Source organism: Schistocerca gregaria, chromosome 1 (genome assembly GCF_023897955.1).
Source record: "Schistocerca gregaria isolate iqSchGreg1 chromosome 1, iqSchGreg1.2, whole genome shotgun sequence".
Classification (NCBI taxonomy): domain Eukaryota; kingdom Metazoa; phylum Arthropoda; class Insecta; order Orthoptera; family Acrididae; genus Schistocerca; species Schistocerca gregaria.
In genome coordinates, this window is record NC_064920.1 from 997,972,414 (window position 1) to 997,991,538 (window position 19,125).

Consider the following 19,125-nt stretch of genomic DNA (forward strand, 5'->3'; position numbering starts at 1 on the left):
GCGAAAGGCTATTTGCAATTTGTACAGAAAGCAGATGGCAGTTATAAGAGTTGAGGGGTATGAAAGGGAAGCAGTGGTTGGGAAAGGAGTGAGATAGGGTTGTAGCCTATCCCCGATGTTATTCAATCTGTATATTGAGCAAGCAATAAAGGAAACAAAAGACACATTCGGAGTAGGTATTAAAATCCATGGAGAAGAAATAAAAACTTTGAGGTTCACCGATGACATTGTGATTCTTTCAGAGACAGCAAAGGACTTGGAAGAGCAGTTGAACGGAATGGACAATGCCTTGAAAGGAGGGTATAAGATGAAAATCAACAAAAGCAAAACGAGGATAATGGAATGTAGTCGAATTAAGTCGGGTGATGCTGAGGGAATCAGATTAGGAAATGAGACACTTAAAGTAGTAAAGGAGTTTTGCTATTTGGGGAGCAAAATAACTGATGATGGTCGAAGTAATGAGGATATAAAATGTAGACTGGCAATGACAAGGAAAGCGTTTCTTAAGAAGAGAAATTTGTTAACATCGAGTATAGATTTAAGTGTCAGGAAGTCGTTTCTGAAAGTCCTTGTATGGAGTGTAACCATGTATGGAAGTGAAACGTGGGCGATAAGTAATTTAGACAAGAATATAATAGAAGCTTTCGAAATGTGGTGCTACAGAAGAATGCTGAAGATTGGATGGGTAGATCACATGAGTAATGATGAAGTATTGAATAGAATTGGGGAGAAGAGGAGTCTGTGGCACAACTTGACTAGAAGAAGGGATCGGTTGATTGGTCTTGTTCTGAGGCATCAAGAGATGACCAATTTAATATTGGAGGACAGCGTGGAGGGTAAAAACCGTAGATGGAGACCAAGAGATGAATACACTAAGCAGATTCAAAAGGATGTAGGTTGCAGTAGGTACTGGGAGAGCTACATTAAACCAGTCTCAGGACTTAAGGCCACAACGACAACAACAACAAGCTGCCTTACCAAACTTCGAAAATGTACTGTGAATTGTATTACGTAAATTAATTTTTATTACGTAATTTAATTTTCCAGAAAGATTTTTTTGCCTATATTTTCAACCCTCTATTCGGTATTACCGGACCATTTCATGTTACCATCACTCTGCGACCCTTTTTATTTTAGTTCTATTTAGTAATAATACTGCATGCAATTTATTTTTCGCGTGACGTAACTTACCAGAATAAGTTCCACACTCTATTCATTTTATTTTGGGCACCATTCTGGTAGTGCACTACGCCTTATAAATGTAAAAATGGTGTCCACAATACACGAATCTTCTCCATTAGGTTTTGCCTGTGGCATCTAATAATTCAAACTATTCCAAGTTCTTCCATCTGCTTTCGGTCTCCCTGTGGTTGTCCGTCCTCAAAATTCGCATTTTTATAGTTTTTGAGGTAGTTTGTCGTCAGATATTCTAATGGTGATGCAATATTTCCGTTTTCTTCTATATTCAGTTTTTCATTTAACGACATTATTTCTCTTTCTATCCTGTGTACTCTGCTACACGTCTGAGATATTTCAGTTTCATTCTCCAGGTTCTCTGCGTTAACGACGTTTCCATTCTATACGTTACAGCTGGGACTGACAGGTTTCAGTGGTGTTCCTTTCCTTACTTTACAAAGTGCGTCTAATGGTATCATTCATTATGCTAAATTTCCAAATTTTACGTTGAAAATCAGTTTCATATGATACACTGCATCCTAAGTACTTGACATTTACATTGAACCAATTTAATAACATTTGATACAATTCATGTGTTTTAAGAGACAATGTTCTCTTCAATAGGATGCTGACACTCAGTTTGTGGAATTCATCACATAAAATAATAATAAAAAATTCATTGGAATATGGATCCTCGTCTTACATAAAATCTTCCACTTCGCGAGTCCTTTTGTTGAATTTTGTGTTGTTAGCAATTATTTTACTTTATTTGATGGACACCATAGAGGGAGTATCAACAACGTGATGGAGCCATGTCTCTTGAAACGAGTAGTTGATTTGTTCAAGTGCTACTGAAGTGGTTGAATATTAATATTTGTTTGTGATAAAGTATAACAACGCTACCTCGTATCTAAGAAGTGTCCGCTCCCTTAGCTGAGTGATCAGTGCGTCTGGATACCTTGCAGTGGTTCAAATGGTTCAAATGGCTCTGAGCACTATGCGACTTAACTTCTGAGGTCATCAGTCGCCTAGAACTTAGAAATAATTAAACGTAACTAACCTAAGGACATCACACACATCCATGCCTGAGGCAGGATTCGAACCTGAGACCGTAGCAGCCTCGTGGTTCCGGACTGAAGCGCCTAGAACCGCTCGACCACCGCGGCCGGCCCTTGCAGCGGCCCGGGGTCGGTTCCCAGCCGGATCGTAAATTTCTAAACGCAAGTTGCCGAATGTGGCATCTACTGAAAATATTTGCTACCGGGCGGCCGAATTTCCTCATGTGTGGCCTCTCGGCCATCAATGCGACACGATCATTTAATTTGATTCGAGAAGTGGATAGTATTAAATTTACGATTTATTACTATAGAAACCTGGAAATAAGAAATATATTTGTCATTAGTACAAAAATATATGAGTAAGACGATAAGTGCCATATCAGTTTTCGAATGAAGTAATGTCATCCCAGTGCATAGGGTACTCTGTGTCAGATTACTACTTCGCAGCAGATGTAAGAGCCTCGTGGACTGTGTACTTACCCTAGCAAGATCTAATCTCGAAACTGATTTGTTGACGTGGCTATGTGGACTGGTTGCTACCGCCTAACGGTACACGTGGGAGTTGAATGTAGGTGTACACTTCTGGCAAAGATCGCAAAAGTTTTGTCCACTCATAATGATTTTTGTAACAGCTGAGTGCCTCTCGCAGAATATTTCGCATGTGTCATGGGTCCGTTGGTTACACCAGTAGTGACTGTAATGAGGCTCAAGGATTCTCTACGTCTGCTGAATGTTTTTACGGGAGGTCATAATAATGCGATACCCTGGACAAATGTAGACCACATGATTTTGTCACAGTCGCAATGAAAAGATAAATTTGAATTGAAAGTCCGCTGTTGCACTAGATACTTGTCGCAGCGACAAACTGCCAGGACTCAACAGGAAAACTCAGCTTTGAAGTAACGCCATGAATCTGATGTCAACTGCTGTGGAGTATCTTTTCTCCATTCAGCAAACAGAGCCCAGAAAAAGTAACACTTCTTTTGGAGAAATAACCAATACGTTTTTCCCTTTTTCTAATAATTTCCGGGTATGCAGCCGGATCCTGTCGACACTCTGACACGATATTTCGGCCCAGAGACGTCCGGCCATCATCAGGTGGGCACACTTGTACTGAAGAGCCCAGGTGCAGTCGCGGTATTTATGCCGAATATCGCCCATGCGAAATGTACTGGCACCCTACAGCGCAATGTGTCAGGTGTTGACATGCGTGGCATACCAAAGTTGTACGTGCTGCCCTCGGTGATGAAAGTAAAAGATCATCTAGTCATTGAGTATCGAATGACGCCGTCGATTCCGCTGTGATTGTATAATTTTAATAGCAGGATTCCAATTTTTATCCAGCTGAAAGCCGTTGTCACGACCCCCCCCCCCCCCCATCTCTGAACAATCCAAGCCAAGGCACGCTCCCGACTCCGTCTCCTCAAGCTCCTTTCCGGCTGTACGTGGGGTCTGGACCCCTCCACAATACTCGATACCTATAAATTCCTCATCCGCCCTATCCTCTGTTACACCCATCCTGCCAGGATCTCCGCACCCCCTACCTTTTACAGATCCCTTCACATCCTTGAACGCCATGCTCTCTGCCTCGCCTATTGCATCTGTCTCCCCTCCCCCATGCGGATCCTGTACGACCTCATTCCGTTCCCCCACATCCTCCTTTTCCTTGAAAGGATATGGATCCTCTACACCTCCCATAAACTCGATCTTCCTCACCCGCTTGTCTCCCCCATCCTCTCCCACCACCGCCCACTGTTGCGCCTGTACCACCTGCTCTCCATCTCTCCACCCTCCTTACCTTCGCCCAAGGTGGCTTCCGCCAGCTCCACCTCCCTGATGATGCCCTCCTTCCCTCCATATACCCCTCCTACCAACTTTGATCCTCCCTCCCTCTTCCTGTGTTGTTCCTTTGGGCAACCTCCCTCCCTTCTCTCCTTCTCTCCCCCTTCCCTTCCTCCTCCCTTTCTCCCCACTCCTTCCCCAGGCTTCCTCTCCCCCATCCCTCTACTCCTCCTCCCATCTGCTGTGCCATTGGCATCTTTGTTGTCCCCTCTCCCCCCCCCCCCCCCCACCCTTCTTCTCCTCTTGGCAGGTCCCCGGACTCGCAAACGTTATGTGGACATTCGCGGGCAAGAGATCATCGCCATCTGTGTCTCGTGTGTGCCGTCGTGTTTTGTGTTCCGTGTTCACCATCATGCTCCAGAGTTCACGTCATCAGTGCTTGTGCGTCGTGTCAACAGTTTGTAGTGTGGATTGTCATCGAGTGTGAACGACTTCATGTTTCTTACGTTCGTGTTTTTTCCCTGCCGTTTTGTTCCAACTCATGTGTCGTCTCTGTTTTACCATTGTAATATCTTGGGCTGAAGAGCGGCGTATTGTGCTGCTGCCAGCCTACCTTTTTTGTACGGGTATTAAAATCACAATAAATAAAAAAAACTGGCCTCTTCAGTAGTTGTGTACTCATCTGATGATGGCCGGACGTCTCTGGGCCGAAATATCGTGGCAGAGTGTTGATGGAATCCGGCTGCGGAAATTATTAGAAGAAGAAAGACGCCTGGAAAATTTCAGAAGTCACACGTTTTTTCCCTGTTCTTTTATGAGATCAGTCACGCATGTCCAGTCGTTTCACGTGATCACCCACACACCCAGCGCCTGATCACGACGCAGCACCACGCAATATGTATTACCCAGTTGGGTTTAAGCCACCTTGAGCCACATTACGTCTTTTGCAATGGCCAATTAGTCATAAATGTTACAACCTGCGTGGTAGGTTAGCTACTGAAGGGCCAAACTCAGACAGAAGTATCCTTCGTCAGCTCAGAGTACAAACATGAATGTTGTTTCTGCGGGGTCTTCAAGACCTGTAAGCGACTGCCACCTGACAGCGTAGCACTGAATGCGCAGGGGCTGCAGCCGGACGTCCCCTCGGACCGGCCCTTCCCGTGCGACACCCGCCTCGGACGCTCGCCCTCGCCCCCGGACTCTGTGCACCGCCTGCGGCCCGGAGACATCGACGTCGTCGCCGCACTGGGCGACAGCCTCACCGCCGGCAACGGCAACGCCGCCTCCAACCTGTTGCAAGTAGCTGTGGAGAACAAAGGACTCTCCTGGACCATAGGTAACGCATCAGTTCTTGCAAAAATAAATAAATAAATAAATAAAAATAAAAAATGGTTCAAATGGCTCTGAGCACTATGGGACTCAACATCTGAGGTCATCAGTCCCCTAGAATTTAGAACTACTTAAACCTAACTAGCCTAAGGACATCACACATATCCATGCCCGAGGCAGGATTCGAACCTGCGTCCGTAGCGGCCTCACGGTTCCAGACTGAAGCGCCTGGAACCGCTCGGCCACACCGGCCGGCCCAGTTCTTGCAGTAGTGAGTTGGGTTCACAACTTCGTTAGGTGTGGAAATTGCAAGACCAAGAACGGTAAATGAGAATGCAGTTAGGTGCATGAAAATACACAAGTGACTAGAGTTACACAATTGCCGGCCGGGGTAGCCGAGCCGTTCTAGGCACTACGGTCTGGAACCGCGCGGCCGCTACGGTCGCAGGTTCGAATCTTTCCTTGGGCACGGATGTGTGTGATGTCTTTAGGTTAGTTAGGTTTAGGTAGTTCTACGTGACTGATGACCTCAGCAGGTAAGTCCCATAGTGCTCAGAGCTATTTGAACCATTTGTTACACAACTATGCATGATATTTGACTTCGAAAATTCAATATGGACTGAAGCTTTAACGAGCTGCAACAATCGCAACTGAATTAGGGCTGTTGACAAATTATCGATTTGTCGATGTGTCGGTGTTTCTTCCAAAATGTATCGATATATATAGACGAAACTTTTCTCCGCCTACACATCATACATCCATATCAAAAGGTCAATACCGAGTGCCGATGTTTTTATTTCGTATTACATTTTTTACAATATTCGGTAAATATTTGAAGTTTTACTTTTGAAATTGTAGTAGAACATAATTTTACTTTCACCGTGTGAAGAAGTCTTACTAAAGTATATGTGCCACAGAAGAACTCTGTTTGCGCTTTGGGTAAGAGAGGGGTGGGGGGGGGGGTGTTCAACATGGTACAAATGGCTCTAAGCACTATGGGACTGAACATCTGAGGTCATAAGTCCCCTAGACGTATAACTACTTAAACCTAGCTGATCGAAGGACATCACACACATCCATGCCCGAGGCAGGATTGGAACCTGCTACAGTAGCAGCAGCGCGGTTCCGGAGTGAAGCGCCTAGAACTGCTTGGCCACAGCGGCCGGCGGAGGGGAGGGAGGGGGGTGAATGGAATAACAAGATTTCCAACGTGAAGAATTAGCTCACTAGCTGCGTTAAAAAACAACCTTAACGCAACTAGTAAGCTATTTCTTCACATCGGCATTGCCGGCCGGTGTGGCCGAGCGGTTCTAGGCCCTACAGTCTGGAACCGAGCGACGGCTGCGGTCGCAGGTTTGTATCCTGCCTCGGCCATGGATTTGTGTGACGTCGTTAGGTTAGTTACGTTTAAGTAGTTCTACTGATGACCTCAGATGTTAAGTCCCATAGTGCTCAGAGCCATTAGAACCAATTGAACATCGGCATTCTTCAAAAACAGCTGATGAAAATGAGGAACAAAAATGTAAATGACATGATTGATCTTTACTTAGGACAGAGACGTGTGGGGGAAATGCTGACTAAACTGGCGCTTCGATAGAAACGGCAGTTTTTAGTTCCTCCTCGCAGTCCCCTAATTCCCTGGCATTGGCAGAAATGGAAAAACAGGGAAGCCGACGTGAAGTGTTCCGAACAAATCCATATGTGACGAATCCGAACGACGGACCTATGAGACACATTTTATTGTGCCACTTACATGCAGATCCATTGTTACCAAAGTGGTTATCGCCAAGCGTGAACGTGCATCGTTTTCCTTTCAGTTCTTGCTCAAAGAGTGGTAGGCAGGCTGCTAGCTTGCTGACGTACAGAATATTTAATAATATATCAGTACTTAAACATAGAACTGTAAATCCTAGACGATGTTTACAATGTGCAGCCGATATTTATATAGAGAGGTACGCCTAAGTTTTTTCCGTCGTTACATCGAAACCTCTTCTCCGTTATATCGAGAGCCCACAACGACATTTTTAAAATATCGATACATCAGGTTTTGATATTTTTTTAAAATACCAACAGTCCTAATCTAAATGTTGTGGTATTGATTAGAGGCGCTCTTTGGTATCTGCCCGGACAGCTGTTTATACGCGAGTCTTCCCCGCGCAACACTGACTGACAGACTCGTTGGGCACTTGTTCGATTCGTGACATGTCAGATGAGTATGCGATTTGAGAAGCCGTACTACCCGTCCTCATTAAATAGAGCTTGCAAAATTAGTTACTCGCCAAATACGTTCAGGTATTCCTGCTCTAGAAGCATGGGAAGTTGATATATCAGAAGCAGAGGCAGTACTTCTTGGAGGTCCAAAGCATTTCTTATGAGCATTTGCAGTTCACATTTCTCATAACACGACGGAATAGAGTCCCCCTGTTGCATCCTGTGACGCTCAAGTCAACGCTGAAAGAAAGCACTTTCAGAAAATTCTTAATAGTTAACATTTACGTTAGATGTTAACATCACAGGCCACTACCAAAAAATTATTTTTCTAAAATACAAAGTGACCAAAGAAGGAGAACAAAAGGTTTAAAACTTCGTAAAATATACATGATGGCAAGGCTTACAAGGTTCCTCGACAATATTCAAATAATTAAAATTTACATTACATAATTAAGACCGTTGGATCTGATACCCTAGTACAATGTTAATGTAACTTAAAAGGTTATATAAAGAGAGCTTCTTTTAATTAACAAATGGAATGACTCAGAATTGCTGCAAAATGTCAACTTAACTTTAAACAGAAGCATTATACGCCACGGCTGCGCTTGTAAGAAATAGCACTGCAGAAGACGGACAGTGCAAGCTTTCGCTGCCCGAGGTTTGTGCACAGAATCGCATAAATAGGCGTCTGTGTAAGCCGACTGGACCCAGAATGAGTGGGTCTGGTGAGGATCGGTAAACAGCTACGATGCTAGAGCACATGCCGCCTTAAACAAAGTCCCTGCAGCGAAATAAATTTCAGCAAGTGCAAGCTCAAGTCACAGCCAAGCTTATAATAAATAATGATTACGCTCTCAGTTGTTAACGCAATTTCTTACTCAGCGATACTCGAAATTTAACAGTCTTCTAAGAAGTTAGCGGAAAACTGAAGACACCACTTGCAATTGGCTTAAGGATATTTCGGAATTCAATAGTCATACCAAACCCTGCTAGAACAAACTGCGAGCCAATTGCCTCAGATTCTACGACTCCTGGAGGTGTCCAGACAAGCACATGATGGACAATGTGTCCTAAAACAAACTAAAATTTCCATTTAATCCATTTAAATTAAAGCAACACTCGATATACACGACCTGAAGCTAAATAAATAGTACATTAGATTCAATGAATAAGACACAGTGAAGTTGTAAGTAGGCTGTTTAGGTTTTCTTATTGGTAACGCCACGTAGCGCTCTGTATGAAAATCGCTGACTGTACTGTGTGCAGTCTGTGGCTGGTGTGCATTGTTGTCTGCCATTGTAGTGTTGGGCAGCGGCAGCTGGATGTGAACAGCGCGTAGCGTTGCGCAGTTGGAGGTGAGCCGCCAGCAGTGGTGGACGTGGGGAGAGAGATGGAGGACTTTTGAAATTTGTAAGAATTGGTGTCATGAACTGATATATATATTATGACTATAAAGGTAAATACATTGTTTGTTCTCTATTAAAATCTTTCATTTGCTAACTGTGCTTATCAGTAGTTAGTGACTTCCGTAGTTTGAATCTTTTAGTTAGCTGGCAGTAGTGGCGCTCGCTGTATTGCGGTAGTTCGAGTAACGAAGATTTTTGTGAGGTAAGTGATTTGTGAAAGGTACAGGTTAATGTTAGTCAGGGCCACTCTTTTGTAGGGATTTTTGAAAGTCAGATTGCGTTGCGCTAAAAATATTGTGTGTCAGTTTAAGCACAGTCTTGTATAATTGTTCTAAGGGGACGTTTCATAAAGTCAAGTCCAGATATACGATTAATGTTGTGCCAAACAGCAATTACAAATTGAACATAGCATTTATTCACAATGTTCAAATCAAACATAAATCACACTGTTCTTACCATTGAATACATTTAACAGACCTTTTTAACACACAAATTTTTACTCATACAATTCAGCCTGCAAATTCCATGGAGATACTGGCCACAGTACCAATAAAGAGAACCGGAGCAGTTCGGCGGGTTTTTAGTAATCACCTCCTGAGGTACCTCGGCACTGCAAGCCAAACACAGCTGAACAAGACCCCCGCATATCCCTCCCAGTAAACCTCAATACAGAGATAGGTGAGTGGCGAAAAAAAGGCCTCCTTTCCCCTTTGTTGCTCCTCTGATACTTCCCTCATCATGCTAATTGTCAGACTGCTCTTGCGGGCTCAGCAAGCCGGCACTCCAGGCTACGACAGAGGGAGCTGTGCTCTCTGGAAGGTATCTTAGACCCAAAGATAGGAGCATATCGATATCGATGCGGTATGACAAGCCGCCAAGGCTCAGCTGCCTCCTTCAGTATATCGCCTGGGGAATGGTTGCTTCAGTGTACTCCTTGATATAATGAAGCAACCATTTCTCAGTTAATTGGTCTTTGCCCTGAGGAAGGTGGCAACAACAAGGGTGAAACGTCGGTTATTTTAGCATTTTATAAAATAACATAGCCGGACACCAAGAAAAAATTCAATGAGACTTGTCTCCGACCACGTAAGCCTGCGTATTTACTTCATACTTCTGGTTTTTTTTTCTTTTTGGAAATTATTTTCATTCTACTGTCAACTTGCATTTTATCCTCTTTATTTTGGCTACTGTGTGTTGTTTTTTCGCCGCCCAAACAGCAAACCTCATCTACTGCTCATTTTCTATTATAGTTTCCTCACCACCTCCTTATACTATATGAATAGATTACCATATCTTAAATTTACTTTTGTTGCTGTTCATCACATAATGTTTGTTCTAAGGACTATCCACTCTGTTCATCTGATCTTCGAAGTACCAAAGTTACAGTGTCATCGCTAAACCTCGTACATTGTATTCCTTATCTTTATCGTAGAATTTTCATTTTTAATCAAATTTTGCTGAGATCTTACTTACTGATACGTACAGATTGAACAAGAATCCCCAAAGCTGACCATTCATCTCCTTATGGCAATCTTTCATCTGCTTCCGTCATTACCTAAAGTTCCTTTCGAAACTCAGACAGCCGGCCGCTGTGGGCGGTCAGTTCCAGGTATTTCAGTCTGGAACCGCGCTGCTGCTACGGTCGCAGGTTCGAACCCTGCCTCGGGCATGGATTTGTGTGATGTCCTTATTTTAAGTAAGGTCTATGTAGCTCTAAGTCTAGGGGACTGATTACCTCAGATGTTAAGTCCCATAGCGCTTAGAGCCGTTTGAATCATTTTATTGAAACTCAGACAGGTATGGTTATAGCAACTTACCCAGGCCCTACCTGCTTAATTTCCAGTCTATCTGCCATTGCTTCCATTCTATCAGCGATTGGTGAATGTCATCACTAACAAATTATAATCCAAGTCCTCATCTGCTTCGGGAAATGGTGTATCTGTCTTACCATTATACGAGGGCTATCCACAAAGTACATTACGTTTTGGAATTAAAAATAAATAAAGTATTGGACAATTTTTTTATTATATGCAGATGAAAGCCACACTTAAATACTACTTTTCTATATAGTTGCCATTTAAATTAAAGCACTTATCGTAGCGATGGACGAGATTGGAAATTCCTTCGTCGTAAAATTCGGCCGCCTTCACCTTCAACCACGTGGTTACCTCTTTTGGGACAGAAACGGTGTGATTTTTGTGGATTTCCTGGAAAGAGGCACTACATGAAACTCTCAGAGGTATAAAGACATGTTGCTGCTCAATAATACATCGTCTGACGCGGCAGTCTTCGCCATTCCACTTCGCAACAACTTCGTTGGAAAGACGCCTGCTGCCACATCTTTGCACTGGCGTTTGTCCTCACCATGGCAACCCCTAGTGCGACTATCGACTTTACAACAGTTTCAGTGAAAAAAGCCTGCTGCCTCATCTTTGCAACGGCGTCCAACTTCACAATGGCAACCAGTGGTTCCAAATGGTTCACTGACAGGCCTTGAGAGGGCAACCCATGTACTGCCAAACAGAAGTTCATTTTCCTACATATTTAAATATTTTTACGCTTCTTAATTGACAATAGCTGTTTAATAAGCTAAGTTTAGTGTGTATTTATTTTTAATTCCTGACACTGTTCTTTTAACTAAGAAATTTTAAATTGTAATTCGACTTATAACTCATTGGTTAGTAATGACACCATGCAGTCAGAAGTGAGTGGAGCCTCCATTATATATAGTAAGACGTGCACTGGTTTCTCCAGTAGTGATTCTCCAACAAAAAGAGGTTCCTACTCAATGGTAATTCAACGTTTTATAGCTTTATAACTTTATGTATTTTCTTTAATGTATGTAGCCCTCTAATTAGAGCTTTGTATACAACTTGTAGGTCTGAAGATGACCACAGTAGTGGTCTAAACCGGTCACCTTGAGAAATAAATCGTGATCAAGCATGTTTTTAATAGTAAATATTTATGAGACATTGATCACTGCTGTTCCCGTAATGTATTCAAAAGATTCCAAGGTATTTAAAAACGTTCACTCTCGTTGTATTTCATATTATAGTCTGTAATGTGACTTTATTAGGGACCTCTCTGGATAATTTAACATTTCAGTCTTCTCCATATTAATCTTCAGTTCCGTCTTACTAGCATTCTGTGCTAAGTCCTCTACGGTTTCTGCAGTGTCTTCCTCTGACTCCGCTATGGCTCTAATGTCGTCAGCATATCCCAATAGCTGTGTTCTTCCATTCAGTTTCACCCCTTGGCTCCACTTTCCATTTCCCGAATTACACTCTCCAGGGCCATACTAAAAAGCAATGCTGAAATGGAACCACGTTATCTCATACCACTTCCAATATTGAATTCCGTAGATAGCTTCCTCCGGCATATCACCTTGGCTTTTGTCTCTGCTGTACACTCGCTCATCAGACTAACTAACTTCCTAGGTATGCCAAGCAGCTTCAGGATGTTTTACTTAATTCATTCATGTAATTTATCATTTGCCTTTGAGAAATCTACAAATGAGGTAAAAATTTGTTCTACGGCTGATCTTGTTGACTGAAAACCTACCTGGACCTCTCCAACAATACCTTTAGCAAAACGCTTCAGCTCTTCAAGAATTATTAATGAAAACACTTTGTATGGTACAATTAGTAGAGAAATACCTATATAACTAATATTTTTCCTTTTATTGTTCTGTTTGTGCAGTTCTTCCATTCTTTCGCGAGCTCCTCCTTCCTCTATTTTTCACGTACGACATTGTACACTGACGTGACAAAAATGATGTGATAGCGATATGAACATATACTGATGGGAGTGCATTGGCAGAGCTGTCATTTGTACTCAGCTGATTCATGTGAAAGTTTCCAATGTGATTATTGCCGCACAGCAGGGATTAAAAGACTTTGAAAGCGGAATGGTTGTAGGAGCTAGATGCATGGGACATTCCAGTTCGAAATCGTTACGGAACTCGAGATTCCAAGGTAGACAGTGACAAAGGTGTGCTATGAATATCAAGGTTCACACATTACCACTCACCACAGATAAGGCAGTGGCCGACGGTCTTCACTTAACGACCAACAGCAGCGGCGTTTTGGTACAGTTGTCAGTGCTAATAAACAGGCAACATTACATGAAATAACCACAGAAGTCAGTGTGAGAGGTAGTATCCGTTAGGACAGCGGGGAGAAAGTTGGCGTTAATGAGTTACGGCAGCAGACGACCGACGTGAGTGCCTTTGCTTACAGCACGACATCACCTGCAGTGCCTCTCCTCGGCACATGACCATGTCAGTTGGACAGAAGACGATGGTAAAACCGTGTCCAGGTCTCCTGAGCCCAGATATAAGTTTGTAACAGCTGATGGTAGTGTTGCAGTTTGGCGCAGATCTCACGAAGCCATGAACCCAGGGCGTCAACGTGACACTGTGGAAGCTTGTGGTGGCTCTATAATGGTGGGGGCTGTGTTTACGTGGAATGGACTGGGTCCTCTGGTCCAACTGAACCGATCATTGATTGTAAATGGTTACGTTCGGCTGCTTGGAGACCATCTGCTGATGTTCATGGACTTCATGTTACTTAACAACCATGAAACGAAACTTTAGACTTTTACTTTATGTGAAATACTGTTTCGTAGTTTTGTTATAAGCCATACATATTTCAGAAAATTATGTGTGATCGTCAACGAGAATTTTGTTTATTTTCTTTCTGAAAAATTGCTGTTATGTGTTAACCACTTGTGTAGAGTATATTAATTTTTATCTCAAAAGTATTTACATCCGAAGAAGTGGTTAATAGGTGTCAAATTTTACATTAGCTTGTATTTGGTATACAGTTGAGAAATATATCATTGGGCCGAGACATTATACAGGATGTTACAGATACCGATACGTGCAGGTATTTTTACGTGTGGTACCTTAATAACTGCACACATCAGTGCACTGGTTCTTGTTTCCCTGTGTCAAACAGTCTTCACACAGATACGTCACAAACTTTACGACTTGATGGCTTCTGCATGGTCGTAATTGCACCAGTAAGTGGACTGCACGTGTCAGTATAGACTAACCATGTGGGGTTCACATCCAAACTTCAGCATCCCACCTACTGCCCAGGGGAAAATAACCCTTAATGGTTTGCTTTTGCCACATATACTTGAAGGTACTTACCGACCCAAAAACATAATTGCAGTAGCTATAATTATTAGTCTGTAACTGACGTAAATCCTGATCTAATGTTGTTCAGTACACTATCCTCAGTCACCAGCAGATATCTGCACTTACACCTCACACGAAGCTTTTGGTTGTATATGCCAGTAGTTTCGTATCTACCATACATTCTAGAGCTTGTCATCTGCAAACAATGAAACTTTTTCTAGTTTTATGTTTATTGTGTGCTGAAATCTCTCTGGTTTATAACAAAGCTATCTAGCGTGTCTTCCAGAAGGTGGGGTGCCTCTCCAGGTTTCTCTGTTTCTGTTTCATAGTGAGCGCACACGTAGTATGCAGTGTTCACTCATGAGACCACACAGGAATGGTTGACTTCATGACAACCAAACAGATGGAAGAAAGTGGTGCCCACCAGCCTGCAAACAGGACATTGTCCATTGACGCACAGTTTGCTTCACTGGCAGGAGTGTCTACCACTCTGTGAAGATTGTAGGGGTCCACTTTTGCTTCAACATAGTTTGGCTGACGTAGTAGAATTGCTAGCGGTTTGGCTGGATATCATCCCTCCGCCTCCACTGACGCTGACGCAAGTGTACCAGAGATTTTAAAATTTTGTTAACTGCTGTACCACATTTCTAAGCTGCTGGGAAGGCGAGGTGAGCGTACCCTGAATGGATAACTTGCCCTGGCACTTAAGCATTTTTATTAATCGATTTTAAGTGACATTGTTTAGTGTATCATGGAGGTGGATTTTTATAATTGATAGGTTGACTTTAATGCATTATAAGGAACTCCGCCCTTGGATAAAGCCTTCCTCATCCTCCCCACGAGAATAGCATGCTGACACTCTGTAACAGCACTGATGCTCGTACTGTTGAGTGTTCCTCTTCCAACGTGGTCATCATTATCGTCATCATAATCATCATGAACAGACGTTCCTACCCTATGGTTTGTCTCCAGGGTTCTGTGAACACAGCCTGAATAAGTCACAAAGAACAAGAAGAGCAAAACACTGAATTGCTTCTCAGAGTACAAATGTACTTTGCACTGCGAAAATTAAAGACGAGATATATAATGTCGATGGTAATAAATGAAAATGCGGAAGTTATTGCCACACATCGTCCAGTCATGCCATGAAAGGTGGACGTCACATGGCGAGAGGCCAGTATGACTATAGAGCCCAAAGTGGTGGTCCCAACATGAGGCAGTAGAAGGAACGGGAAGAAACAGTGTTTTTCAACCAGCGAGCAGCCACAGTGCTCTGCGGTGGTTGTGCTCAAGAACATGGCACACATACAACATTTGGGTGACTTCCCAATGGGAAGACTAGAAGGTAAACTGGAAGGTCGAAGTGTGAGGACTGAAGTCCTTGAGTATGGTACTGCCCATAACATTGTTAGACGTGCATGGCGAACTATCCAAAGGAGAGGAGGTCGTCGACAATGATCAAGTACAGCTACAGATGATCGGTACATTGTACAACAGTAAGAAGGGGAAGTGGCAACAAAACGACTATTCACGTTGGTGTGTAGAATATATGAGTCTGGCGACATACCATCTGACTTTCGGAAAAGCATCATCCACACAATTCCGAAGACGGCAAGAGCTGACAAGTGCGAGAATTATCGCACAGTCAGCTTAACAGCTCATGCATCGAAGCTGCTTACAAGAATAATATACAGAAGAATGGAAAAGAAAATTGAGAATGCGCTAGGTGACGATCAGTTTGGCTTTAGGAAAAGTATAAGCACGAGAGAGGCAATTCTGACGTTACGGCTAATAATTTGTCGACCTGGAAAAAGCGTTCGACAATATATAAAATGCTGCAAGCTGTTCAAGATTCTGAAAAAAGTAGGGGTAAGCTATAGGGAGAGACGGGTCATATACAATATGTACAACAACCAAGAGGGAATAATAAGAGTGGCCGATCAAGAACGAAGTGCTCGTATTAAGAAGGGTGTAAGACAAGGCTGTAGCCTTTCGCCCCTACTCTTCAATCTGTACATCGAGGAAGCAATGATGGAAATAAAAGAAAGGTTCAGGAGTGGAATTAAAATGCAAGGTGAAAAGATATCAATGATACGATACGCTGATGACATTGCTATCCTGAGTGAAAGTGAAGAAGAATTAAATGATCTGCTGAACGTAATGAACAGTGTAATGAGTAAAGAGTATGTATTGAGAGTAAATCGAAGAAAGACGAAGGTAATGAGAAGTAGTAGAAATGAGAACAGTGAGAAACTTAACATCAGGATTGATGGTCACGAAGTCGATGAAGTTAAGGAATTCTGCTACCTAGGCAGTTAAATAACCAATGACGGACGGAGCAAGGAGGACATCAAAAGCAGACTCGCTATGGCAAAAAAGGCATTTCTGGCCAAGAGAAGTCTACTAATATCAAATACCGGCCTTAATTTGAGGAAGAAATTTCTGAGGATGTACGTCTGGAGTACTGCATTGTGTGGTAGTGAAACATGGCCTGTGGGAAAACCGGAACAGAAGAGAATCGAAGCATTTGAGATGTGGTACTATAGACGAATGTTGAAAATTAGGTGGACTGATACGGTAAAGAATGAGGAAGTTCTACGCAGAATCGGAGAGGAAAGGAATATGTGGAAAACACGGATAAGGAGAAGGGACAGGATGATAGGACATCTGCTAAGACATGAGGGAATGACTTCCATGGTAATAGAGGGAGCTGTAGAGGGCAAAAACTGTAGAGGAAGACAGAGATTGGAATATTTCAAGCAAATAATTGAGGACGTAGGTTGCAAGTGCTACTCTGAGATGAAGAGGTTAACACTGGAAAGGAATTCGTGGCGGGCTCCATCAAACCAGTCAGTAGACTGACGACCAAAAAAAAAAAGGTCCCACACCAAATGGGTGTAGCTGCAACCACATTTAACAGATCTGCAAGGGACGCAATCTCAAGTTCTACAGTAGCACAGCGATTACATTGAGGTGTGCGCTTGTCTGACGACCAGTGCGGTGTGGTCTGTTCATGAGCCTGCACATCGGCGACACTGCTATGTTGCCAGGGTACAGAAGCCGGACCAACAAAGAGTGAGACCATGTGCATTTCTCAGATTAGAGCAGATTCAGTCTGGGTAGAAATTCTGGACGTGTCGACACATGGCGAATGGTGAGAGCGTATAATGCACCCAGGAACATGATCGCTTAGTGGTCCAGGTGCTAAGTTGTGTATAATGTAGCATGGGTGTTCTGATCTCCGAATACTAGAATCCTGTACAGTTACGGGTCAACGTTATTATGATAATTTGTTCCTTCCCCAAATGCGTTTTATTAGGGATGCATTCGGCGCTGCCTTCATTTCTATTGATAAGCATATGCGATGGCACCCAACAGTGAAGGAGCTCTCTGGACGGGAGGGTATTGGGCGAATGGACCGGCCTGCCTGCTGGCCGATTTCAATACCATTCTGCAAGTATGGGATGCATTGTTAAAGATGCACTGCAGCACGTCGACATGTACCAACGACCGTCCAGAACCTATCGGCCGTGCTGGCGGAGGAACGGAAAGCACTAGTACAAGAAATCGTTACCATCTTTGTGGCCAGCATAGATGCTCATTGCAAAATGGTTCAAATGGCTCTGAGCACTATGGATCTTAATATGTGGGGTCATCAGTCCCCTAGAACTAACAACTACTTAAACCTAACTAACCTAAGGACATCACACACATCCATGCCCGAGGCAGGATTCGAACCTGCGACCGTAGCAGTCGCGCGGTTCCGGACTGCAGCGCCTAGAACCGCGTGGCCTTCCCTTCACGGTCGGCTTCTCATTTCAGATCATGTATTTCCCTCCGTGGTGGTCACAACGTCCCGACTCTTGTAGTCTACATGGGGCTATCATAAAGCACGCTGGTTTCTATGTAATTACTGTGTCTTTCAGTTACTATACTGTTGCAGATATTTGTATGTATTGTCCACGTTCATTGAGCTACGTTACTTGACAGTTAGACATCATGAGAAAATCACTTTAATCCTTCAGTTTTTCACACCATTGTAGTTGAGCAAATAGGGTTCTAGAGCAAAACGGGGATGTTGCAGGAGGCGAGGGCAGCTGGCGCCGCTTCCTGACGCTGCCCAACATCCTGAAGGAGTTCAACCCACGGCTGGTGGGCTTCTCGCTGCACGACGCGCTCTCGCACCAGAAGGCGTCGCAGTTCAACGTGGCCGAGGCGGGCGCCATGAGCCGCGACGTGCCCTTCCAGGCCAGGCTGCTCGTCCGGCGCATGCGCGCGCACCCTGCCGTCGACTTCGACAAGCACTGGAAGGCGCGTACACTGGCACTGGCCCACTCCGCAAGCGTCGGAGACTGCACAAGTCGATCAGTTTTATTACGATACATTAAACGTGGTCTGTGTGTCACGAACGTACCCCTTCATTTCACTCCACAAATACACTACTGGCCATTAGAATCGCTACACCAAGAAGAAATGCAGATGATAATGGGGATTCATTGGACAAATATTATACTACAAATGACATGTGATTACATTGTCACGCAATTTGGGTGCATAGACTTTCAGAAATCAGTACCCAGAACAACCATCTCTGGCCGTAATAACGGCCATAATACGCCTGGGCATTGAGTCAAACAGAGCTTGGATGGCGTGTACAGGTACACCTGCCCATGCAGTTTCAACACGATACCACAGTTCATCAAGAGTAGTGACTGGCATATTGTGACGAGCCAGTTGCTCGGCCACAATTGACCAGACGTTTTCAATTGGTGAGAGATCTGGGGAAAGTGCTGACGAGAGCAGCAGTCGAACATTTTCTGTATCCAGAAAGGCCCGTACAGGACCTGCAACATGCGATCGTGCATTATAGTGCTGAAATGTAGGGTTTCGCAGGGAGCAAATGAAGGGTAGTGCCACGGGTCGTAACACATCTGAAATGTAACGTCCAAAGTGCCGTCAATGCAAACAAGAGGTGACCGAGACGTGTAACCAATGGCATCCCATACCATTATGATCGAAG

The 19,125-nt window shown here is 43.7% G+C and overlaps 1 protein-coding gene across 1 annotated transcript in view; it reads left to right on the plus strand.

The window, feature by feature from the left end:
- LOC126278493 (phospholipase B1, membrane-associated-like) overlaps nucleotides 1–19,125 on the plus strand; it is a 135,803-nt gene that overhangs the window by 68,938 nt on the left and 47,740 nt on the right. Inside the window, exons 3-4 of the mRNA XM_049978656.1 lie at nucleotides 5,139–5,352; nucleotides 18,190–18,416. Of these exons, the coding sequence (XP_049834613.1) occupies nucleotides 5,139–5,352; nucleotides 18,190–18,416 (441 nt within the window). The remainder of the gene's footprint in view (nucleotides 1–5,138; nucleotides 5,353–18,189; nucleotides 18,417–19,125) is intronic.